Source organism: Acanthaster planci, linkage group LG18 (assembly GCF_054643075.1).
Source record: "Acanthaster planci isolate LZ-2023a linkage group LG18, COTS_SCS, whole genome shotgun sequence".
Taxonomy (NCBI): domain Eukaryota; kingdom Metazoa; phylum Echinodermata; class Asteroidea; order Valvatida; family Acanthasteridae; genus Acanthaster; species Acanthaster planci.
In genome coordinates this window covers 10,575,295-10,601,875 of record NC_141794.1, presented here as the reverse complement: position 1 = coordinate 10,601,875, position 26,581 = coordinate 10,575,295, and the positions used below count along the sequence as shown (strand labels likewise).

General features: G+C 39.6%; 6 protein-coding genes across 7 annotated transcripts; all 6 read left to right on the top strand.

Moving 5' to 3' along the window:
- Positions 1–3,044, top strand: LOC147796195 (CD209 antigen-like). The gene has a single exon (XM_087149047.1). It carries the CDS (start codon positions 242–244, stop codon positions 1,028–1,030), a length of 789 nt encoding a protein of 262 aa, XP_087005173.1. The 5' UTR covers positions 1–241; the 3' UTR covers positions 1,031–3,044.
- Positions 3,045–4,281: 1,237 nt separating this feature from the next.
- Positions 4,282–8,406, top strand: LOC147796194 (L-selectin-like). The gene has a single exon (XM_087148814.1). The coding sequence runs from the start codon at positions 4,590–4,592 to the stop codon at positions 5,376–5,378; it is 789 nt and encodes a 262-aa protein (XP_087004940.1). The 5' UTR covers positions 4,282–4,589; the 3' UTR covers positions 5,379–8,406.
- Positions 8,407–10,838: 2,432 nt separating this feature from the next.
- On the top strand, positions 10,839–14,035 carry LOC147796193 (lectin BRA-3-like). 2 transcript variants are annotated; one of them, XM_087148815.1, is made up of 2 exons: positions 10,839–11,887; positions 12,390–14,035. In XM_087148815.1, exons 1-2 carry the CDS (start codon positions 11,398–11,400, stop codon positions 12,695–12,697), a joined length of 798 nt encoding a protein of 265 aa, XP_087004941.1. In that variant the 5' UTR covers positions 10,839–11,397; the 3' UTR covers positions 12,698–14,035. The 2 variants fall into 2 exon arrangements, with proteins under 2 accessions (XP_087004941.1, XP_087004942.1); XM_087148816.1 differs by having other exon boundaries at positions 10,839–11,928; positions 12,434–14,035.
- A 2,391-nt stretch (positions 14,036–16,426) lies between these two features.
- LOC110978809 (type-2 ice-structuring protein-like) lies at positions 16,427–19,558 on the top strand. The gene has a single exon (XM_022234093.2). The coding sequence runs from the start codon at positions 17,059–17,061 to the stop codon at positions 17,842–17,844; it is 786 nt and encodes a 261-aa protein (XP_022089785.2). The 5' UTR covers positions 16,427–17,058; the 3' UTR covers positions 17,845–19,558.
- Positions 19,559–20,402: 844 nt separating this feature from the next.
- Positions 20,403–23,446, top strand: LOC147796192 (CD209 antigen-like). Its single transcript, XM_087149046.1, has one exon. The coding sequence runs from the start codon at positions 20,644–20,646 to the stop codon at positions 21,430–21,432; it is 789 nt and encodes a 262-aa protein (XP_087005172.1). The 5' UTR covers positions 20,403–20,643; the 3' UTR covers positions 21,433–23,446.
- A 1,237-nt stretch (positions 23,447–24,683) lies between these two features.
- LOC147796191 (L-selectin-like) lies at positions 24,684–25,912 on the top strand. The gene has a single exon (XM_087148724.1). It carries the CDS (start codon positions 24,992–24,994, stop codon positions 25,778–25,780), a length of 789 nt encoding a protein of 262 aa, XP_087004850.1. The 5' UTR covers positions 24,684–24,991; the 3' UTR covers positions 25,781–25,912.
- The last annotated feature ends 669 nt before the right edge of the window (positions 25,913–26,581 follow it).

Sequence of the window (26,581 nt, the reverse complement as noted above, 5' to 3'; positions counted from 1 at the left end):
CTCAAACTGAATTAGCGCCAACACTGAGTGACCATAGCAACAGGATCTTTTGTACATGTCTGTTATTTTGATGATTATTCAAAGCAGCATAAAATGTGTGTGTTCTACATGTAGTGACAGTCATTTCCTATTTTCATTTGTCACCATTGGACCTCCACATTGCAATCAAAACACTCTGGTGTAGCCAACACATCATTGTACTTGTGCACAAATTTTCCAATCGTCTGCCTAGAGACTTGCCATGTACTTGTTCAAAGTTGTTGGCATTGTAGCTATCACTGCAGCAATCAATGCTGCATGGGGGTCAAACTTCTGTCCCTCTCTGCCTGCTATGAAATGTTCCTGCCCGTCAGGGTGGCAACTGTGGAGGAAAGCGTGCTATCGCCTCACTGAATCAAAGGCTTACTGGGAGAGCAGCAAGTCAGCTTGTCAAAACCTAGGAGGCATGATGGCTGCCCCTCATTCACTTGAAGAAATGAAGTTCATGGCAGATTTGGCACGGCAGAACGACAGCGACTACCGCGTCTGGATTGCTTGCAATGACATTGAAGTCGAAGGAAACTGGACGTGTGATGGACAGGAATGGAGCAAGCCGTTCCTGGCATGGGATTCTGGGCAGCCGAATAATAAAAATAATAATCAAGACTGTGCAGCAATAGCTGCAAAACATAATGACAGTATGGATGATGGTCACTGTAATACATCCCACAATGCCGTTTGTATCCGTCAGCCTGCATGCACTCCTCGCCCAACCCAACCCCGTCAATACTGCTTCTCCAGCAATATTCCCATCCCAATGCTCAACTCAACCTGCCTCCTTGACCACCTCATCCGAGAGTTTATTACCGAGGGTGTCACTGCTTGTGGATCAACCTGCATCAAGGAGACTGGATGTCGCTCCTTCAACATCAAGAAAAGTGGAGACGACAAGAAACTGTGTCAGCTGAACAACAGCACAAGCTCCGAAGACAAGGACAAGTTCCAAACCATTGGGGATTTCTGTATCTATCTGGAGGAATGCATTGGCTGATTTAGACATTATCAGAGGTGTACTTCGCAAACAAGAACCTAGTGGAAACAGAACTTGGTAGGACTCTTATTACGGAATGAGACAAGATGACTTTGTGAACATTATTTCTCTGCCACATGAAACAGAACCAAGAGTAGGAAAACAAACAAGGTAAAAACTAATATTTATTTGGCCATCCTTTCAAACACGTCAGAAGGGGGTTTCAAACGAAATACAGTGTGTACCAGAGAACAAGAAATTTGTCCAATTTGAAACAATGGGAACTTTAACCTGCTTTTCAACTTCATCAGTGTCATTATTGGACACAAAATCTTAATGTTAACACATTATGTTGAAATACTAAATATACATGTAATGTTTTTTGTGAACTACCAACAATGAGGTCATAGTCACAGGTTGTATCAGACACAGTGCAATTGATATCATAAACTTGAATTCCACACCGTGTTTCACCTTTATCAAGCAACATTTCTTTCTTGAGTTATCACAGAAGACGTTCTATTAGCAATGATATTCAAAAATATCTGACCATTTGTTTAAAATCAGTGTTGATTTTCTATATTTTGGTCCATTTCTTGTGGCTGTTGTACATACATGTGTTCTTGTATTGTGTATTGAAATTGACATTTTGTAGCTGTCATTTCAGTTCAAGCTAATTTTATGTTTATCGTTTTATATGTATAAAAAGTAAACAATCTTTTAATAACCAACTTTTTCTAAAATGTTTTCCATGTAGAATTTCATCTTTGTATTTTACAGTTCAGTGAGATTTCAAGAATATGTTTGGGTTATTCCATGAGGTTGGGGCACAATTTGTGACAGTGTCAAGTCTTACATGGATCCCGTAAAAACGATCATTATTTCCCTGCATGGGGATTCTAAACTGACATTGTTATACAACTTGCAAGGCTGAATACAGAGGGGTGTGTTATTTTGACAGAGTATAAAATGACCTACATCTACTCTATAGTTCATGACAGACAGTAAAAGTTACCCATGTAACAAGGACATCGTCCCAAATTGTGCCCCAACCTAATGGAATGACGAATTTGTCAGCAAATAAACTGCATGTACTGCGAATGAACCAAGCTGGGGAGCTAACGACATGCAGGTTGAATGAAAATGGCCTAATTCAAATATGAACACTGCATCCTGTGCTTTTCACTAGTATAATTGTAACAATTACAATCCAGAAGAACAGGTCATTGGCCTTTGGACTGCAACAAGTTGTGATAATTTCACATTCAGCCATTAGTTTATCCATTTCAAAATGCATGTGGTTTGAGCCAAACTCCATCTACCATTCTGACCAGATCTAGTGGAATCAACCTACAGACTTTCTCACATATTGTGCAGCATTTTTAAATATCGCACGGATTGTTCAAGTCGCATGTTTTGGGATTTTATTATTCAATTTGGAGAGTCAGAGGGAAAAGAGGTGCTATCTTGTTCATCAGAAAAGATTTGGAGACAAGTGGAAATTGAGTAAGATGCAAAACACCCACAGATGATGAAAGGGATAGTTTACTGCTCCAATGATGCACAGTGAAAGTATTCATGGACTAGACTATAGTGAAATTGAAACTCGTACATGTAATTAGCCGTAATATGGCACTTGGTTGGATTGGATTGAAACTAACACTGATGTGTTGATAGTCAAGTCACACACTAGCAAGTTCTTATGAACAGCCAAGGCAATGCATGTAAATACCCCACTCCCTAGCCCCTCCCCTATTTCTGGAGGTAAAAAATCCAAACTCTTCAGGCTCAAGTCTTTAAATTTACGACATTTTCAATTACCATTATTCTGGCTGCAACCTTGGGTGTAAATCCTTTGAATTGACCAAATATGAAATTCGGTTGAAATGTTTGCTACGTTGGAGACTGTCAAGTCATTTCCACATGCTAAGATGCAGTTTCATTCATAACATTCTAACTTGGGTTCTAAGACTGTGCTTCCTAATAGGAAACAGTCAGTATCTATTTTCGAATTAAATCTTGGTGTTGTAGTTAACATCCAGTTTCAAACTCGTTTTTGTCTTTTCTCTGTGTGAGCATCATTACAGGTCGAGTTTGGGCGTCCTGTACTTGACACGGCGTTCTTGTTCTAGCGCTCAAACAGCGGGAACAGATTCACACACCACCTCCTTGTCAGGGTTTTAGGCGAACACACAGAAAAACGTGCAAGGTTTTCATTATTAAACAACCGCAAAAAATAGTGAGATGGCTTACAAAGCCGATAACAATGCGAAGTTTTGCAAAATTGATATTCATTATTTTCCACTACCCAGAAATAAATGTTCTTTTTTAAACAGAAATAAATGTTCCTTTTTAAACAGAAATGAATTCAACTCAGTTCAAAAACTTTAACCCCTGAAGAACATACATGGATGCCGGCATGCTGCATGCTGTTTGGCACTAATTTCCAGAGATAAGGGTTGTACATTCCCAACTTTCAAGCGGCCGAACCATGACCAAGAAATTGGGCTATTTATGAACGTACAAGAACAATCCGCCAAAACTCAAGCCATTGGTTCAGATTTTGAAATGCCTTGAAAAAGAATTAGGCAGGGTCTGCATGGTGGTGGGTTGTCATCGACAGACTCAAGATGGCAAGCAAGGCCAGAACTACAGAGGAGATCTTAAAATCAAACTCACAAGAGTTAATCTTGCACATGCGCATGTAATTAACCAGCTTGGGCAAGCTAAGCAGCAGATCTTGGATCTAACAGAGGCACTTGCCAACAGGGAATCCAATCCCTGCTGATCGAACCAATTTTTCTTTATGTAGATCATCTCTACCAATGCCATTTTGCTCGATCTTTCAATTTCTTTTTCGGGGGTGTATAATTCTTGTGCAAAGATGTTAACGTCACCAAACAAGACTTACTTTGAAAGTGCCAGTAGAGAGGCTACATGTATATATATAAAAGGAACTTAATGCATTCTTTGGCAGGTTCACTTCACATGAAAATAAAACAATTCAGTTGCATATTTACTGTTTCACGGTCAACTCCTGAAATGTTGATATTACAAACTGGGTCAACACGGCAACCATTTTATTTTATCCTAGCTTTTCCTAAAAACCTTCTCCTAGTTGGAAGATTAATTTCTAATGCATTCCAAACACAATCCCTTTAATTTACAATGAAAATTCTCATCATCAAAGCCAGTCAGTTTGAATTGAAGAGCAATGTCCATCATTCCAGTTTCACAAGGGCTGCTATTGTTCAACTTTCTACCATTAATCCTTTGCATCTTTTATGAGGTGCCAACACAGAGAATCCACACCAATGGCAAATTTTTCTCTGTAATTTGAGACTTTCTACCATTTACCACGAACTACGAATGGAGCACAGACATTAAGTGACCATAGCAACAGGATCGTTTATTTTAATCGTTACTATAATCAGCACACACTGCATCTTTTTTATTCAACGCCACTTCTAGTTTTCAGCTGGCTTCACTTCACCTCCCCACTGCAAATGAAACACACCGTTGAAGCTGACGCATCATTCTAATTCTGTTAGAATTCACCCACCACCTGCCAAGAATCGCCATGTACTTGGTCAAAGTTGTTGGTATTGTAGCCATCACTGCAGTGATCAATGCTGCATGGGGGTCAGACTTCTGTCCCTCTCTGCCTGCCATGAAGTGTTCCTGTCCGTCAGGGTGGGGACTGTGGCAGAAAGCGTGCTATCACCTCACTGAATCAAAGGCTGACTGGGAGAGCAGCAAGTCAGCTTGCCGAGAAACGGCGGGCAAGATGGCTGCTCCAAACTCCCTCCAAGAAATGAAGTTTTTGGCAGATTTGGCACGACAGAATGACAGCCACTACTACGCCTGGATTGCTTGCAATGACATTGAAGTTGAAGGAAACTGGACATGTGACGGCAAGGAAGGAAGCAAGCCATTCATGGGATGGGGGTCTGGGCAGCCTGATAATTATGGAGGGAATCAAGACTGTGCTGCAATAGCTGCAAGACATGATGACAGGATGGATGATGCTCGCTGTAGTGAATCCCATGATGCCGTTTGTATCCGTCAGGCTGCCTGCACTCCTCGCCCAACCCAACCCCGTCAATACTGCTTCTCCAGCAACACTCCCATCCCAATGCTCAACTCAACCTGCCTCCTTGACCACGTCATTGGGGAGTTTATCATCGACAGCGTCACCACCTGTGGTTCGGCCTGCCTTAAGGAGCTCAGATGTCGCTCCTTCAACATCAAGAAAAACGGAGATGGCAAGAAACTGTGCCAGCTGAACAACAGCACAAGCTCCGAAGACAAGGACCAGTTCCAAACCATCGGGGATTTCTGTATCTATCTGGAGGAATGCATTGGCTAATTCAGACATTATCAGAGGTGTACTTCGCAAACAAGAACCTAGTGGAAACAGAACTTGGTGGGACTCTTATTACGGAATGAGACAAGATGACTTTGTGAACATTATTTCTCTGCCTCGTGAAACTGAACCAAGAGTAGGAAAACAAACAAGGTAAAAACTAATATTTATTTGGCCATCCTTTCAAACATGTCAGAAGGGGGTTTCAAACGAAATACAGTGTGTACCATAGAACAAGAAATTTGTCCAATTTGAAACAATGGGAACTTTAACCTGCTTTTCAATTTCATCAGTGTTATTATTGGACAAAAAATCTTAATGTTAACACATTATGTTGGAATACTAAATATACATGTAATGTCTTTGCATAATTTTGTGAAATCTACCAACAATGAGGTCATATTCACAGGTTTTATCAGACACAGTGCAATTGATATCATAGACTCGACTTTCACACTGTGTTTTACCTTTATCAAGCAACATTTCTTTCTTGAGTTATCATAGAAAACGTTCTATTTGCAATGCTATTCAAAAATATCTGACCATTTCTTGTGGCTGTTGTACATGCATGTATTCTTGTATTGTGTATTGAAATTGACATTTTTCAGCTGTCATTTCAGTTCAAGCTAATTTTATGTTTATCGTTTTATATGTATAAAAAGTAAACAATCTCTTAATAACCAACTTTTTCTAAAATGTTTTCCATGTAGAGTTTCATCTTTTATCTTTGTATTTTACAGTTCAGTGAGATTTCAAGAATATGTTTGGGTCATTCCATGAGGTTGGGGCACAATTTGTGACAGTGTCAAGTCTTACATGGATCCCGTAAAAACGATCATTATTTCCCTGCATGGGGATTCTAAACTGACATTGTTATACAACTTGCAAGGCTGAATACAGAGGGGTGTGTTATTTTTACAGAGTATAAAATGACCTACATCTACTCTGTAGTTCTTGACAGACAGTAAAAGTTACCCATGTAACAAGGACATCGTCACAAATTGTGCCCCAACCTAATGGAATGACAAATTTGTCAGCAAATAAACTACATGTACATGTACTGCGAATGAACCAAGCTGGGAAGCTAACTGAATGCAGGTTGAATGAAAATGGCCTAATTCAAATATGAACACTGCATCCTGTGCTCTTCACTAGTATAATTTTATCAATTACAATCCAGAAGAACAGGTCATTGGCCTTTGGACTGCAACAAATTGTGATAATTTCACATTCAGCCATTAGTTTATCAATTTCAAAATGCATGTGGTTTGAGCCAAACTCCATCTACCGTTCTGACCAGATCTAGTGGAATCAACCTGCAGACTTTCTAACATATTGCACAGCATTTTTAAATATCGCACGGATTGTTCAAGTCGCATGCTTGGGAATTTTATTATTCAATTTGGAGAGTCAGAGGGGAAAGAGGTGCTATCTTGTTCATCAGAAAAAAATTTGAGAAAAGTGGAGATTGAGTAAGATGCAAAACACCCACAGGTGATGAAAGGGATAGTTTACTGCTCCAATGATGCACAGTGAAAGTATTCATGGACTAGACTACAATGAAATTGAAACTCGTACGTGTAATTAGCCGTAATATGGCGCTTGGTTGGATTGGATTGAAACTAACACTGATGTGTTGATAGTCAAGTCACACACTAGCAAGTTCTTGTTGAACAGCCACGGCAATGCATGTAAATACCCCACTCCCTAGCCCCTCCCCTATTTCTGGAGGTAAAAAATCCAAACTCTTCAGGCTCAAGTCTTCAAATTTACGACATTTTCAATTACCATTATTCTGGATGTATAACTTTGGGTGTGAATCCTACTGGGGTGTGAAAACTACTTGAAATGTTTCCAATGTCTACAACGATCAACCCACACTGTATACCTGACTAAAACCATGTAATTCAAATTTGAATATGGCATGTTCGGCTCTTAAAAAAGAGATCTTAAAAATTGGTTATTATAGAACAACAAGCTTTTACTTTTCGACTGCAACAAATTCTAAAATATGCACAGTTTAGCAATTAGGTAATTAATATCAAAATGCATGTGGGTTCGCTGAACTGTACTGCGCTTCTAAATGGGCTGAGTGGAATCCACAAACAGATTTTCTCAGATGCCAAACAGCATATTTTTACAAATCACACTGATCATTCAGTTTGTTTGTTTGTGGTTTATATTGTTTGTTTTGGAGGGTAGTGAGGCCAAGGCGTGGTATTTTGTGATCATTAGACACTATTTGGAGAAAATCTGATATCCACGTCCACAGATGAAAAAAGAGGTAATTTTCTCCTGGGCTGATCATGCACAATGAAAGGTATTCACAGAGTGGACTATAGTGAGATTGAATATCATTATTAAGCTATCATACCAGTATATGTACCGTACCACCTCGGATTGGATTGAAAACTTACATGTAAGTGTACCTCGATCAGTTGATAGTCACGTCACATAAAAGCAATAAAGTTTCTTATTCAAAAGCCAGGGTAATCACGGTAATGTGTATATATCCCCCCCCACCATCTCTGAAAGTTAAACAATCTGATGCCTTCATCAAAATTTTAATGTCTGATTACAATTATTCAGGCTTCAACCTTTTGTGTGAATCCTTTTGAATTGATCAAATGTGGAATCCTGTTGATAGACTTCTACTTCCTTCTTTTTTTTTTTAGAATATAGAGTCATTTCCCAAAACTGACTCAAAGATGCACTTTCATTCATAAAATTCTAACTTGGGTTCTAAGACAGACCATATTAGCTCTCGTTTCTGAAGAAATTGTCACTACATTGTAGTTCAAATAACCAACGGCTTCAAACCCTTTACTGTCTTTCCTTTGTGTGAACATAATTACATTTTAGTAGTTTTTCAAAATCAAATGACTCGAAAAAGAGTTGGTGTCGTCCTGCCAGGATTCAAGAGGGTAGACTTGGCCAAAATTATAAAGGAGATCTTAAAATCAAACTCGGAAGAGTTTTGCATAGTCAAAATTCTTATATACTCAACCAATGTAACAATGTTAAAACAGTTAACATCAGTCATTTTCTTGTTCCTGGAGCACGTAAAGATCAAAATACATACATAGAGCAACCATTTTCAATGATACCCTTTTGTCCTTGGTTTTCACCAAACCTGATACTTATTGCAACTGTGCCAATTTTTCCTTCCGTTACTCAAACGGCTCTGGTCGTTAAAACATCAACTGAACAATAGCAGCGTTCATGGTCTCCTTGCAGGCCTTTCAATGAGGTACGATTAACGTGAATTACAGGAGCGTTATGCACAAATGCAGCCGAATGGGAAAGGAATCATTAGTTACAAGATTAATGTCTGATGTAATATGACTAGATAATCGAGACTTTGGTTCGCAGTATTGAATATTGTCCTCATGAAAGGTTGTCAGCGTATTGATGGGCAATAAGGATAAAGGATATTGCTCATCAATAAGCTGACAACCTTTCATGAGGTGGTCTCCTTCAGGAGAGCTACATTTAGTACATGTATCTTTTAAGAGGTGCTCCCACGGAGAATCCACAGCAACAGCTAGCTTTGTCTGTTTTCAATTAATGAGACTTGTACCGTCCGCCGCCAAGTTTGGAGGCTCAAGTGCAATTAGCACAAATATTAAGTGACCAAGGCAACAGGATCTTTTATCTGTAATTTTGATTAACTTTTTTAATTTTGATAATAAACAGCACATGTATCTGGAGGAATGCATTGGCTAATTCAGAAATTATCAGAGGCGTACTTCACAGACAAGAACCTAGTGAAAACAGAACTTGGTGGGACGCCTGTTAGGGAATTTGACAATGTGATTTTATGAATATTATTTCTCTGCCACATAAAGCAGAACCAAGAGCAGAAAAAAAAGGTAAAAACTAAAATTTATTTTGTTCTTATTTGAAACAGGATAGCAGAGGTTCAAAATGAAATATCGCAAAACGAGATTTTTGTCAAATTTTATACTTGTTTTCCTTATACATGTAGCACAAACATGTAGGGTGTTCACAACTTCACAAACATTGCTATTTTAAATTGTTTTTCATCTTTATCAGACAAAAAATCTTCATCCAAAATCACAAAATCTTACTGTTTGAGGATTATGTTGAAATCCTAATTTTAATGTCTCTACGTGTTTTGTGAACAACCAATCATAGTGTTGCTCAGTGTTATACCGTTTACATTTATGTGTATCTATAACACAATGCAAGCGTTACCATAATCTTGACTTTTCCACCGTGTTGCACCTTAATCAAGTAACTTTGTTTTCATATTTTGTTAACTGCCATTGAATTGCAAGTTCACTCTCCAAGCTTATGCGCTGTACAGCGTTTGAAATGTTTGAAAAAGAAGAGACCTCTTTATCAGTAAACTTTAAAATGTTTTAGAGTTTGTAAGCATCTTTCACCATTTGTTTTTTTCTGGTACAGTGAGGATTTTAATCAATACATGTAGATTTGTCGGCAAAGAATCCACTATAAATGACCTACATGTGAATGTATGCTGGATGCCTCACTCCACTGGCAAAATTTTCAAACTTGCTTTTAGAAGAACGAGCACACCTTTCGACTGCAGCAAATGTCACACTTAGCCATTAGTTGATTCATATCAAAATGCAAGTTGTTTCAGCTAAATTCCGCCTGCTTCTCTAAACGGACAGAACAGGAATCCACCCACAGGCTTACTTAGATGTCGTAGGGCATTTTGTTAAAATCACATTGATTGTATAATTACTTGCTTGTTTATAGTTTGTGTTGTTTTAGAGGGTCAGGGAACCAAGGAATGGTACATGTACATGTATCTAGTGGCCATTAGACGTAGTTTTCAGAAAATCAGATGCAGGGGCCTACATGTACTGTTCTCTTGCAAAATGCCCACAGGAGAAAAAACAGTTCATTTACTCCATCGGCAATACACAGTGACAAGTAGTCACTAACAGGACTGTCGTGAGATTGAGAAATCACATTTACAGTACTACCACACCTCATTGGATTGGACTGAAACTCACACTGATGTGTTGATAGTCATATCGAATGGAAGCAACAAGGTTTCTTGTCGGACAGTCTCGCTGTTGCATGTAATCCCCCTCCTTTTGTAGAGGTTGAAATCTGATCCCTTAGCCTGAAGTCTTAACATTTCTAATGTTCTTATCACAATTATTCTGGCTGCAACCTTTGGAATTGGCCAAATGCGGAATACAGTTTAAATGTTTCCTAAATTAGCTAAGATCGAGTCTTTTCCACATACTGAGCTGTAATTTTCATTCACTGGATTCCACATAGTACCTTTTGTTCTCCCGTGAAAGACCTTTGCTGTTTCGTTGGATTCAACATGACAGACATGCCCGAAATTAAACAGCAGATCTTAAATCAAACTCACTTTGGTCCATTCACAGTGACTGAACACCACCAGCATTCATGGTTTCCTTGCAGACCTTTCATTATGGAGGTACATGTATTATTTTCTACTGGAGCGTAACGATCAAATACAGCTGAATAGGCAAGAAGATTAATTTCTAACGTACACGTAAACTAAATAAATAATCACACCCGTGGTTCACAGTGAATATTATCATCATCAACGGTAGTCAGTTTGAATTAAAAAGCAACATCCATTTCTCCTGTTTGACGAGAGCTGTGTTTGTTAGAATTTGCACCATTTATCATTTCCTTTGTATCTTGAATGAGATGCCAACACTGAGAATCCACAACAACAGCTGGCTTTGTTACCGGTATCTGCATTTAATGAGACTCAGTACCATGTACCATCAAGTTGGAATGCTCAAACTGAATTAGCCCAAACACTGAGTGACCATAGCAACAGGATCTTTTGTACATGTCTGTTATTTTGATGATTATTCAAAGCAGCATAAAATGTGTATGTTCTACATGTAGTGATAGTCATTTCCTATTTTCATTTGTCACCATTGGACCTCCACATTGCAATCAAAACACTCTGGTGTAGCCAACACATCATTCTCCTTCTAAACAAATTTTCCAATCGTCTGCCGAGAGACTCGCCATGTACATGTACTTGCTCAAAGTTGTTGGCATTGTAGCTATCACTGCAGCAATCAATGCTGCATGGGGGTCAAACTTCTGTCCCTCTCTGCCCACCATGAAATGTTCCTGCCCGTCAGGGTGGCAACTGTGGAGGAAAGCGTGCTATCGCCTCACTGAATCAAAGGCTGACTGGGAGAGCAGCAAGACAGCTTGTCAAAACCTAGGAGGCATGATGGCTGCCCCTCATTCACTTGAAGAAATGAAGTTCATGGCAGATTTGGCACGACAGAAGCACAGCAACTACCACGTCTGGATTGCTTGCAATGACATTGAAGTCGAAGGAAACTGGACGTGTGACGGCCAGGAAGGGAGCAAGCCGTTCATGGCATGGGATTCTGGGCAGCCGGATAATGCTGATGATAATCAAGACTGTGCTATAATAGCTGCAAAAAAAGATGACAGTATGGATGATGCTCGCTGTAATAATTCCCGTAAGGCCGTTTGTATCCGTCAGCCTGTCTGCACTCCTCGCCCAACCCAACCCCGTCAATACTGCTTCTCCAACAACACTCCCATCCCAATGCTCAACTCAACCTGCCTCCTTGACCACGTCATCCGAGAGTTTACTACCGAGGGTGTCACCGCTTGTGGATCGACCTGCATCAAAGAGACTGGATGTCGCTCCTTTAACATCAAGAAAAGTGGAGACGACAAGAAATTGTGCCAGCTGAACAACAGCACAAGCTCCGAAGACAAGGACCAGTTCCAAACCATCGGGGATTTCTGTATCTATCTGGAGGAATGCATTGGCTAATTCAGACATTATCAGATGTGTACTTCACAGACAAGAACCTAGTGAAAACAGAACTTGGTGGGACGCCTATTAGGGAATTTGACAATGTGATTTTATGAACATTATTTCTCTGCCACATGATTGTGCTGCAATAGCTGCAGAACATGATGACAGTATGGAGGATGGTCACTGTAGTGAATCCCACGATGGCGTTTGAGGCCGTCAGCCTGCCTGCACTCCTCGCCCAACCCAACCCTGTCGCTACTGCTTCTCTACCGACACCCACGGCCGCATTCTCAACTCAACCTGCCTCCTTGACCACGTCATCCGAGACTTTGCCACTGACAGCATCACCGTCCGTGGCTCAGCCTGCGCCAAGGAGCCCGGATGTCGCTCCTTCAACATCAAGAAAAACGGAGACGGCAAGAAACTGTGTCAGCTGAATAACAGCACAAGCTCAGAGGACAAGGACAAGTTCCAAACCATCAGTAATTTCTGTATCTACTCAGAAATTTGCATCGGCTAGATGTTGACTTTCTTGGACAGGAAATCTATCAACCTGAACTTGAACTGAAAGAAAACAAATTTGGTATAGCTCATGACCATAGACATTAATGTGATCCCTGGTCTGGCAGTTTGGTAATGTCATATACAACACAGCAATTCAGTTCAGTGCCAAAGGAAAAGACAGACAGAGGTGAGATAGAGAAAGATTCAAAACTAAATTCCACGTATGGGCTCTTAATCTCAATATCAGTCCTTCGGTTAAACCGATACAACTGTCAAGAAATTTCCATTTCCCATTTCTGCTGACACCTTTTAACCAATTACCTTTTTATCTATCTCTGCATATTCACCACATTGGAATCATTACAGATCATTACATTTTCAAAACTTAATCAGCGTTCTTCAGTCTTGTACTAGTATCGTGACACTACAGAAAACACTTAATGTTAAGATTTCTACTCTGAAGCCATCTGACTGTGAAGTTTTTTCTAGAGAAGATTTTGGATTGTTGCTTTTTGTTCTTTGGTTTTTACCTGCTTAGTGTTTACAAATTGTATGTTCAAGTCAACACCTTGTATTTAGAATGAGATCATTGATATCTTGACTTTTGATCAGCGTTTATCATTTTACTCAGCAACAGTTTCAAGAAACGACCAACCGTTCAGAATCACCAATCAAGGAAAATGTAGATGTATGACTACTTTTGGTTCAAATAATTTCAGTCATTATTTCCGTGTTCTTGTGGCTATACCTAAATTCACTGCAATTATCTTCACGTACATGCATGCATTGTCACTAAGTGAAATAATCATTTTTGGACCATTGATGAATACAAAATAAGAAGCAGTTGAATGCACTACATCAGGCTTCTACATAAGGTGTTTAAAATACAGGTGTTAACAAGTCAGGTTTTATAAAAGATTCAATCCCATAAATCACATTGCCGTGTTTTTGGTTTTACTGATGGGAACCAATAACAATTAACAGATTTGAGTCACAATTTGTAACTCTAGTAGTATTGCCCTAAGCACCTGAAAATGCAGTAATTTTCAATACATCTGAGTAAAGCAATAGATTCGTTAAGTACATGTACATGTATGTACGTGTCCTAGTACCTTGGTGTGTTCAAGTCAACCCTCAGGGAAGGTGCACGACCCCTCCCTCTAAACATGTGGCCCCTCCCAATCAGACTGCTTTCAAGAGAATGGCGTAAAGACATCTTTACAAATTTAAGAACTTCATCCAAAAACATCTCAGTCCTTGCTCTGTCTGTAATCCTTCAGCCTTTCAATTTTTATATATAATCACTAATCACTATAGCTTATGACTTCTGATCATTTGTTTGGTCCAAAACTGCAACCACAATGACATCTCTGAAGTTGTTGGACATTATCTATTGAATAGAATAATTCAAGTTGCTTGGATATAGCACGGTCCATTTCTACTACTCGGTTTCCAACCTGAGATACACAGTGATGGATTTTGATAGTTTTTCCTCATTAAAAAGTTCTTCTTTTTCCCAATAAATAATCAGTGTTGTAGATAGAGAACAGAAATTTTATCTTTTGTGTCTGTTTCTGTGTGTGACAAGGATGGTGCTCTAACTATTTCAAACACATGTATAAAATAAACTCTAAACATGAAAAAGGGCCGTGATCAGGAGAGATGGCTAATACATTTACATGTATCTGGGGCTATCCAAAGTTCTGAATAAATCTAAGACGGCAGACTTTGGAATAATTATTAAAGAGATCTTTATCTACACATTCTCCATATCAAATACTTCAGGGAAATACATGTAGAAATCAAGCAGTGTGAGTTTTGCCCGATTTACAATTGGGACAATACGGGTGATTCATGAAACAGTGCGCCACCAAGAGCTTGCCGGAGAAAGGCCACTTTTCAAATTTACTGTTCGCACTCTGCCGTGATTAAGCGCACTTCGTGCGTACTAATTTGGGGATATTTGATTGATTGACGCATTCCCTACACTGCACAAAATCATCACTTTGACTACCTTTGACTGCAATAAGCTACTTCGCATTTTCGATCAAGATAAACAAACATTTTTTTAAAATTCCAGTTTTCAGGGTACAGCACAGTTTAATAGCAAAATGACACTTTGTCAGCTATTTATCCCACAATGCACTGCCAAAAAGCCTCTCCGTGACAACCTCTTGGTGGCGCACTGCATTGTGAATTGCCTGTATCAGTAAGTTTGATGATTGGGAGTCTCAATCTCAAACAAATTAAGAAACCTACGTTTCTCCCCATCCAATAAAATTTCACATTTACAGGTCAGATGTTAACAAAAGAGAGTAATTTCAGTACCCTTCAAATAAACATGTCAAATACCTCAAACACATGAATGCACATTAATCTTCTTTCTATTTTTGTATTCAATCTTTTCCTGACTTGTCCGCTTTCAAAAGGGAGAATGGAAAGGACAAATGTCCCAGCTGTGGACCCATAATACCAGTACCTAACCCTGGCATGGTCAAAGCAAACTGCACCTGATCAGTCTCCCTTGTTTAGAGATACAATTCTTTTGTACTTTTTTGTCAAAATTGCCCCAAAAGACCGGTAAGAACTCTTGCGTGCCGGCATTTCCCCTTCACTAACCTCTTTAAACATAACAGAAATAATAATCCTGCTCGTCTACTCCTTTCCATTCTAAAAAATATCCTCCCAACCTTGATGATTAGTCTCCTGCTTTTTCCGTCTTGAAATACTCTCCTAACCTTGATTAGTTTCCTTTTTTTTCCTTCTAAAAATATCTTCCTAACCTTGATGACAGTAACCAGATTTGTTTTCCAGCCGATAAAATCCTCCCAGCCGCAATGTTTATTATTCTGGTTTAACTTTCCTTCTGAAAGTATTCTCGTAGCCTTAATGTTTGATCCCGTGGTTATCCTCAAAAAAAAAAAAAAAAACACCTCCTAAACTCCTTCATTTTGCTTCTAAAAATACCCTTCAAGTTGTGATGAGCAGCCTCCGGTTCCTTCTAAAAATATCTTTCTAGCCACGATGTTTGTTTCGTATAAACTTTAATCCGTCTGAACAGGCTTATTCAGGTTCTCCATTGCCTAACAACATCTTGTCCCATTCCTTGCCAAGATCGACAAAGTCTGATTGGTATCTACAGTCCTCTTTCTCATAATGGCATACTACACTGTACTATAGACGGTATAAATCTCCTCCATTCTGTGCCAATAGCTTACAAAGTTTGACATATCACGAGATATGTCTCGGGCTGAATAGGACCTTATGTCTACTCTCAAATAAACAAATGTAATCTAATCAGAACGCTCTGCTCAGTCATGTCAAAGGAATACCATGAATTCATCACCCGAACTTTGTGTCAACTATTTAAATTGTATACAATTTGTTGTGTTTAAAGTTTTCAATGACACCACGGTAAGGGTGACACGTTGACAGGTTTCAACAGTATGGGGAAGTTTTCTGACTTTTTTTCAAATTAAATGTCAATCCCCATCCTTAAGAAGCTGGGCATTCTTGATATCCTGATTAATTCTTCCCTCCCCCCCCCATTTCTGTGACTGGTATTTCAAACTTCTAGCAACCATGGCAACTGTTCTTTCAAAGATCCTATTAGGTTTATTAATCCCTGCAGAGCACTTTCTATGCACTCCAATATTTCTGTCCTTTTTCTCCCTTTTTTAATCAATGTGCCATTTTCCAAGGAGTTGAAATATTAATTTCAGATTATTACTGCCATGCTCATCCTAATGATCCCATCATTTTTATTGCAAATTGTTGCTTCCAGTGTAGTCAGTTAATCTCAAAGACAATACATACGGTAGGTAATTCTCATTTCACAAAGGAAGAATCGTTAGGAGGGAAGAATTATCATCAGCTTCGAGCGTTTGCACACAAATAATTAACCATTGCAGCAAGCTCATTGGCTACTTTGATCATTATTTCTGTCCGCAACAGACATGTTTTTATTGGCAAAGTCCGTGTTTTAATTCACGTTATCCCAACCTCCACAATCAGACTGCGAAAACCAGGGGACGGAGACGCACCGTCTAATTTCTGATGAAACTTACATAAATATATACTCTCTTCACTGTTTCAAGGTGGACGGAATAGCCAAAATATTGCACGAATCTAATGGAAAACCACCCTCGTTGCCATTTTACAAAGGCTGCGTTTTGTGACATCTTGCACTATATTCCTTCAACAACTTGAATGTGGACAAGAAACCACAGCAACAAAAACTCACCTCAATTGTTGCGATCATTATTGATACTTCAACTTTTATTCGGCATCATAGGGCTCTGACTGGAACAAACAGCTGAAAGTGAGGCATTGTTCCAATTCTCTTCACACTGTGCAACCGTCTGCCCAAGAGTCGCCATGTACTTGCTTAAAGTTGTTGGCATTGTAGCCATCACTGCAGCAATCAATGCTGCATGGGGGTCAGACTTCTGTCCCTCTCTGCCTACCATGAAATGTTCCTGCCCGTCAGGGTGGCAACTGTGGAGGAAAGCATGCTATCGCCTCACTGAATCAAAGGCCGACTGGGAGAGCAGCAAGTCAGCTTGTCAAAACCTAGGAGGCATGATGGCTGCCCCTCATTCACTTGAAGAAATGAAGTTCATGGCAGATTTGGCACGACAGAAGGACAGCAAATACAGCGTCTGGATTGCTTGCAATGACATTAAAGTTGAAGGAAACTGGACGTGTGACGGCCAGGAAGGAAGCAAGCCGTTCATGGCATGGGGACCTGGGCAGCCGCATAATACGGATAATATTCAAGACTGTGCAGCAATAGCTGCAAAATGTAATGACAGTATGAATGATGCTCGCTGTAGTAAATCCCGTGAGGCCGTTTGTATCCGTCAGGCTGCCTGCACTCCTCGCCTAACCCAACCCCGTCAATACTGCTTCTCCAGCAATATTCCCATCCCAATGCTCAATTCAACCTGCCTCCTTGACCACGTCATCCGAGAGTTTATTACCGAGGGTGTCACTGCTTGTGGCTCGACCTGCATCAAGGAGACTGGATGTCGCTCCTTCAACATCAAAAACGGAGATGGCAAGAAACTGTGCCAGTTGAACAACAGCACAAGCTCCGAAGACAAGGACAAGTTCCAAACCATCGGGGATTTCTGTATCTATCTGGAGGAATGCATTGGCTAATTCAGACATTATCAAATGTGTACTTCACAGACAAGAACCTAGTGAAAACAGAACTTGGTGGGACTCCTATTAGGGAATTTGACAATGTGATTTTATGAACATTATTTCTCTGCCACATAAAACAGAACAAAGAGCAGAAAAAAAAGGTAAAAACAAATATTTATTTTGCTCTTATTTGAAACAGGATAGCAGGATAGCATTACGGGAAATTTGTCGAATGTCATATACTATATGTTTTCCTTATGGCACATACATGTACAGCTGTACTGTATATGTACATGTAGGGTGTTCACAACTTCACAAACATTGCTATTTTAAATTGTTTTTCATCTCCAACAGACAAAAAAGTCTTCATCAAAAATCACAAAATCTTATGTTCAGGGATTATGTTGAAATCCTAATTTTTTAATGTCTCTACGTGTTTTGTGAACAACCAATCATAGTGTTGCTCAGTGTTATACCGTTTACATTTATGTGTATCTATAACACAATGCAAGCGTTACCATAATCTTGACTTTTCCACCGAGTTGCACCTTAATCAAGTAACTTTGTTTTCATATTTTGTTAACTGCCATTGAATTGCAAGTTCACTCTCCAAGCTTATGCGCTGTACAGCATTTGAAATGTTTGAAAAAGAAGAGACCTCTTTATCAGTAAACTTTAAAATGTTTTAGAGTTTGTAAACATCTTTCACCATTTTTTTTTCTGGTACAGTGAGATTTTAATCAATAGGAATACATGTAGATTTGTCGGCAAGGAAACCACTATAAATGACCTACATGTGAATGTATGCTGGATGCCTCACTCCATGGGCTTAATCCAAACTGTCACAATGCACATTTGAATATGGCATGCCTTTGTCTTTACTGGCAAAATTTTCAAACTTGCTTTTAGAAGAACGAGCACACCTTTCGACTGCAGCAAATGTCACACTTAGCCATTAGTTGATTCATATCAAAATGTAAGTTGTTTCAGCCAAATTCCGCCTGCTTCTCTAAACGGACAGAACAGGAATCCACCCACAGGCTTACTCAGATGGCGTAAGGCATTTTGTTAAAATCACACTGATTGTATAATTACTCGCTTGATTATAGTTTGTGTTGTTTTAGAGGGTCAGGGAACCAAGGAATGCTACACGTACATGTATCTTGTGGCCATTAGACGTTGTTTTCAGAAAATCAGATATAGGGGCCTACATGTACTGTTCTCTTGCAAAATGCCCACAGGAGAAAAAAACAGTTCATTTACTCCATTGGCAATACACAGTGACAAGTAGTCACTAACAGGACTGTCGTGAGATTGAGAAATCACATTTACAGTCATACCATACCTCATTGGATGGACTGAAACTCACACTGATGTGTTGATAGTCATATCGAATGGAAGCAACCAGGTTTCTTGTCGGACAGCCTCGCTGTTGCATGTAGCCCCCCTCCTTTTGTAGAGGTTAAAATCTGATCCCTTAGCCTGACGTCTTAACATTTCTAATGTTCTTATCACAATTATTCTGGCTGCAACCTTTGGAATTGGCCAAATGCGGAATTCGGTTTAAATGTTTCCTATTTTACAGAATATCGATTCATTTCACATACTGAGATGCAATTTCCTTTCACCGGATTCCACCTTGGGTTCATCCAAGAAAGATCTTTGCTCTGTTTCCTTAAAAAAGTCAGTATCTGTTTTGGAATTAAAACTTGGTGTTGTAGTTAAAGAACATACGGTTTCAAACCCTTTCATGTCTCTTCTATGTGTGAGCATCGTTGTCATTTCTTGGATTTTAAGGTCAAGAGACTTGGAAAAGAATTGAGTACATAGTATCTGCATGCAGGGTGTGTGGTCGTCCCAGGATTCAAGATGGCAGACTTGGTCAAAACTATACTAGAGATCTTAAATCAAACTCACTTTGGTCCATTCACAGTGACTGAACACCATCGACGTTCATGGTTTCCTTGCAGACCTTTCATTATGGAGGTACATGTATTATTTTCTACTGGAGCGTAACGATCAAATACAGCTGAATAGGCAAGAAGATTAATTTCTGACGTACACCTAAACTAAATAAATAATCACACCTGCGGTTCACAGTGAATATTATCATCATCAACGGTAGTCAGTTTGAATTGAAGGGCAACATCCATTTCTCCTGTTTCAAGAAAGCTGCGTTTGTTAGAATTTGCACCAATTATCATTTCCTTTGTATCTTGAATGAGATGCCAACACCGAGAATCCACAGCAACAGCTGGCTTTGTTACCGGTACTAATGAGAGCAAAAATATTAAGTGACCATGGCAACAGGATCTTTTAATGAGACTCATTTAATGAGACTCAGTACCATGTGCCATCAAGTTGGAATGCTCAAACTGAATTAGCGCCAACACTGAGTGACCATGGCAACAGGATCTTTTAATGAGACTCATTTAATGAGACTCAGTACCATGTGCCATCAAGTTGGAATGCTCAAACTGAATTAGCCCAAACACTGAGTGACCATAGCAACAGGATCTTTTAATGAGACTCATTTAATGAGACTCAGTACCATGTACCATCAAGTTGGAATGCTCAAACTGAATTAGCGCCAACACTGAGTGACCATAGCAACAGGATCTTTTGTACATGTCTGTTATTTTGATGATTATTCAAAGCAGCATAAAATGTGTGTGTTCTACATGTAGTGACAGTCATTTCCTATTTTCATTTGTCACCATTGGACCTCCACATTGCAATCAAAACACTCTGGTGTAGCCAACACATCATTGTACTTGTGCACAAATTTTCCAATCGTCTGCCTAGAGACTTGCCATGTACTTGTTCAAAGTTGTTGGCATTGTAGCTATCACTGCAGCAATCAATGCTGCATGGGGGTCAAACTTCTGTCCCTCTCTGCCTGCTATGAAATGTTCCTGCCCGTCAGGGTGGCAACTGTGGAGGAAAGCGTGCTATCGCCTCACTGAATCAAAGGCTTACTGGGAGAGCAGCAAGTCAGCTTGTCAAAACCTAGGAGGCATGATGGCTGCCCCTCATTCACTTGAAGAAATGAAGTTCATGGCAGATTTGGCACGGCAGAACGACAGCGACTACCGCGTCTGGATTGCTTGCAATGACATTGAAGTCGAAGGAAACTGGACGTGTGATGGACAGGAATGGAGCAAGCCGTTCCTGGCATGGGATTCTGGGCAGCCGAATAATAAAAATAATAATCAAGACTGTGCAGCAATAGCTGCAAAACATAATGACAGTATGGATGATGGTCACTGTAATACATCCCACAATGCCGTTTGTATCCGTCAGCCTGCATGCACTCCTCGCCCAACCCAACCCCGTCAATACTGCTTCTCCAGCAATATTCCCATCCCAATGCTCAACTCAACCTGCCTCCTTGACCACCTCATCCGAGAGTTTATTACCGAGGGTGTCACTGCTTGTGGATCAACCTGCATCAAGGAGACTGGATGTCGCTCCTTCAACATCAAGAAAAGTGGAGACGACAAGAAACTGTGTCAGCTGAACAACAGCACAAGCTCCGAAGACAAGGACAAGTTCCAAACCATTGGGGATTTCTGTATCTATCTGGAGGAATGCATTGGCTGATTTAGACATTATCAGAGGTGTACTTCGCAAACAAGAACCTAGTGGAAACAGAACTTGGTAGGACTCTTATTACGGAATGAGACAAGATGACTTTGTGAACATTATTTCTCTGCCACATGAAACAGAACCAAGAGTAGGAAAACAAACAAGGTAAAAACTAATATTTATTTGGCCATCCTTTCAAACACGTCAGAAGGGGGTTTCAAACGAAATACAGTGTGTACCAGAGAACAAGAAATTTGTCCAATTTGAAACAATGGGAACTTTAACCTGCTTTTCAACTTCATCAGTGTCATTATTGGACACAAAATCTTAATGTTAACACATTATGTTGAAATACTAAATATACATGTAATGTTTTTTGTGAACTACCAACAATGAGGTCATAGTCACAGGTTGTATCAGACACAGTGCAATTGATATCATAAACTTGAATTCCACACCGTGTTTCACCTTTATCAAGCAACATTTCTTTCTTGAGTTATCACAGAAGACGTTCTATTAGCAATGATATTCAAAAATATCTGACCATTTGTTTAAAATCAGTGTTGATTTTCTATATTTTGGTCCATTTCTTGTGGCTGTTGTACATACATGTGTTCTTGTATTGTGTATTGAAATTGACATTTTGTAGCTGTCATTTCAGTTCAAGCTAATTTTATGTTTATCGTTTTATATGTATAAAAAGTAAACAATCTTTTAATAACCAACTTTTTCTAAAATGTTTTCCATGTAGAATTTCATCTTTGTATTTTACAGTTCAGTGAGATTTCAAGAATATGTTTGGGTTATTCCATGAGGTTGGGGCACAATTTGTGACAGTGTCAAGTCTTACATGGATCCCGTAAAAACGATCATTATTTCCCTGCATGGGGATTCTAAACTGACATTGTTATACAACTTGCAAGGCTGAATACAGAGGGGTGTGTTATTTTGACAGAGTATAAAATGACCTACATCTACTCTATAGTTCATGACAGACAGTAAAAGTTACCCATGTAACAAGGACATCGTCCCAAATTGTGCCCCAACCTAATGGAATGACGAATTTGTCAGCAAATAAACTGCATGTACTGCGAATGAACCAAGCTGGGGAGCTAACGACATGCAGGTTGAATGAAAATGGCCTAATTCAAATATGAACACTGCATCCTGTGCTTTTCACTAGTATAATTGTAACAATTACAATCCAGAAGAACAGGTCATTGGCCTTTGGACTGCAACAAGTTGTGATAATTTCACATTCAGCCATTAGTTTATCCATTTCAAAATGCATGTGGTTTGAGCCAAACTCCATCTACCATTCTGACCAGATCTAGTGGAATCAACCTACAGACTTTCTCACATATTGTGCAGCATTTTTAAATATCGCACGGATTGTTCAAGTCGCATGTTTTGGGATTTTATTATTCAATTTGGAGAGTCAGAGGGAAAAGAGGTGCTATCTTGTTCATCAGAAAAGATTTGGAGACAAGTGGAAATTGAGTAAGATGCAAAACACCCACAGATGATGAAAGGGATAGTTTACTGCTCCAATGATGCACAGTGAAAGTATTCATGGACTAGACTATAGTGAAATTGAAACTCGTACATGTAATTAGCCGTAATATGGCACTTGGTTGGATTGGATTGAAACTAACACTGATGTGTTGATAGTCAAGTCACACACTAGCAAGTTCTTATGAACAGCCAAGGCAATGCATGTAAATACCCCACTCCCTAGCCCCTCCCCTATTTCTGGAGGTAAAAAATCCAAACTCTTCAGGCTCAAGTCTTTAAATTTACGACATTTTCAATTACCATTATTCTGGCTGCAACCTTGGGTGTAAATCCTTTGAATTGACCAAATATGAAATTCGGTTGAAATGTTTGCTACGTTGGAGACTGTCAAGTCATTTCCACATGCTAAGATGCAGTTTCATTCATAACATTCTAACTTGGGTTCTAAGACTGTGCTTCCTAATAGGAAACAGTCAGTATCTATTTTCGAATTAAATCTTGGTGTTGTAGTTAACATCCAGTTTCAAACTCGTTTTTGTCTTTTCTCTGTGTGAGCATCATTACAGGTCGAGTTTGGGCGTCCTGTACTTGACACGGCGTTCTTGTTCTAGCGCTCAAACAGCGGGAACAGATTCACACACCACCTCCTTGTCAGGGTTTTAGGCGAACACACAGAAAAACGTGCAAGGTTTTCATTATTAAACAACCGCAAAAAATAGTGAGATGGCTTACAAAGCCGATAACAATGCGAAGTTTTGCAAAATTGATATTCATTATTTTCCACTACCCAGAAATAAATGTTCTTTTTTAAACAGAAATAAATGTTCCTTTTTAAACAGAAATGAATTCAACTCAGTTCAAAAACTTTAACCCCTGAAGAACATACATGGATGCCGGCATGCTGCATGCTGTTTGGCACTAATTTCCAGAGATAAGGGTTGTACATTCCCAACTTTCAAGCGGCCGAACCATGACCAAGAAATTGGGCTATTTATGAACGTACAAGAACAATCCGCCAAAACTCAAGCCATTGGTTCAGATTTTGAAATGCCTTGAAAAAGAATTAGGCAGGGTCTGCATGGTGGTGGGTTGTCATCGACAGACTCAAGATGGCAAGCAAGGCCAGAACTACAGAGGAGATCTTAAAATCAAACTCACAAGAGTTAATCTTGCACATGCGCATGTAATTAACCAGCTTGGGCAAGCTAAGCAGCAGATCTTGGATCTAACAGAGGCACTTGCCAACAGGGAATCCAATCCCTGCTGATCGAACCAATTTTTCTTTATGTAGATCATCTCTACCAATGCCATTTTGCTCGATCTTTCAATTTCTTTTTCGGGGGTGTATAATTCTTGTGCAAAGATGTTAACGTCACCAAACAAGACTTACTTTGAAAGTGCCAGTAGAGAGGCTACATGTATATATATAAAAGGAACTTAATGCATTCTTTGGCAGGTTCACTTCACATGAAAATAAAACAATTCAGTTGCATATTTACTGTTTCACGGTCAACTCCTGAAATGTTGATATTACAAACTGGGTCAACACGGCAACCATTTTATTTTATCCTAGCTTTTCCTAAAAACCTTCTCCTAGTTGGAAGATTAATTTCTAATGCATTCCAAACACAATCCCTTTAATTTACAATGAAAATTCTCATCATCAAAGCCAGTCAGTTTGAATTGAAGAGCAATGTCCATCATTCCAGTTTCACAAGGGCTGCTATTGTTCAACTTTCTACCATTAATCCTTTGCATCTTTTATGAGGTGCCAACACAGAGAATCCACACCAATGGCAAATTTTTCTCTGTAATTTGAGACTTTCTACCATTTACCACGAACTACGAATGGAGCACAGACATTAAGTGACCATAGCAACAGGATCGTTTATTTTAATCGTTACTATAATCAGCACACACTGCATCTTTTTTATTCAACGCCACTTCTAGTTTTCAGCTGGCTTCACTTCACCTCCCCACTGCAAATGAAACACACCGTTGAAGCTGACGCATCATTCTAATTCTGTTAGAATTCACCCACCACCTGCCAAGAATCGCCATGTACTTGGTCAAAGTTGTTGGTATTGTAGCCATCACTGCAGTGATCAATGCTGCATGGGGGTCAGACTTCTGTCCCTCTCTGCCTGCCATGAAGTGTTCCTGTCCGTCAGGGTGGGGACTGTGGCAGAAAGCGTGCTATCACCTCACTGAATCAAAGGCTGACTGGGAGAGCAGCAAGTCAGCTTGCCGAGAAACGGCGGGCAAGATGGCTGCTCCAAACTCCCTCCAAGAAATGAAGTTTTTGGCAGATTTGGCACGACAGAATGACAGCCACTACTACGCCTGGATTGCTTGCAATGACATTGAAGTTGAAGGAAACTGGACATGTGACGGCAAGGAAGGAAGCAAGCCATTCATGGGATGGGGGTCTGGGCAGCCTGATAATTATGGAGGGAATCAAGACTGTGCTGCAATAGCTGCAAGACATGATGACAGGATGGATGATGCTCGCTGTAGTGAATCCCATGATGCCGTTTGTATCCGTCAGGCTGCCTGCACTCCTCGCCCAACCCAACCCCGTCAATACTGCTTCTCCAGCAACACTCCCATCCCAATGCTCAACTCAACCTGCCTCCTTGACCACGTCATTGGGGAGTTTATCATCGACAGCGTCACCACCTGTGGTTCGGCCTGCCTTAAGGAGCTCAGATGTCGCTCCTTCAACATCAAGAAAAACGGAGATGGCAAGAAACTGTGCCAGCTGAACAACAGCACAAGCTCCGAAGACAAGGACCAGTTCCAAACCATCGGGGATTTCTGTATCTATCTGGAGGAATGCATTGGCTAATTCAGACATTATCAGAGGTGTACTTCGCAAACAAGAACCTAGTGGAAACAGAACTTGGTGGGACTCTTATTACGGAATGAGACAAGATGACTTTGTGAACATTATTTCTCTGCCTCGTGAAACTGAACCAAGAGTAGGAAAACAAACAAGGTAAAAAACTAATATTTATTTGGCATCCTTTCAAACATGTCAGAAGGGGGTTTCAAACGAAATACAGTGTGTACCATAGAACAAGAAATTTGTCCAATTTGAAACAATGGGAACTTTAACCTGCTTTTCAATTTCATCAGTGTTATTATTGGACAAAAAATCTTAATGTTAACACATTATGTTGGAATACTAAATATACATGTAATGTCTTTGCATAATTTTGTGAAATCTACCAACAATGAGGTCATATTCACAGGTTTTATCAGACACAGTGCAATTGATATCATAGACTCGACTTTCACACTGTGTTTTACCTTTATCAAGCAACATTTCTTTCTTGAGTTATCATAGAAAACGTTCTATTTGCAATGCTATTCAAAAATATCTGACCATTTCTTGTGGCTGTTGTACATGCATGTATTCCTTGTATTGTGTATTGAAATTGACATTTTTCAGCTGTCATTTCAGTTCAAGCTAATTTTATGTTTATCGTTTTATATGTATAAAAAGTAAACAATCTCTTAATAACCAACTTTTTCTAAAATGTTTTCCATGTAGAGTTTCATCTTTTATCTTTGTATTTTACAGTTCAGTGAGATTTCAAGAATATGTTTGGGTCATTCCATGAGGTTGGGGCACAATTTTTGACAC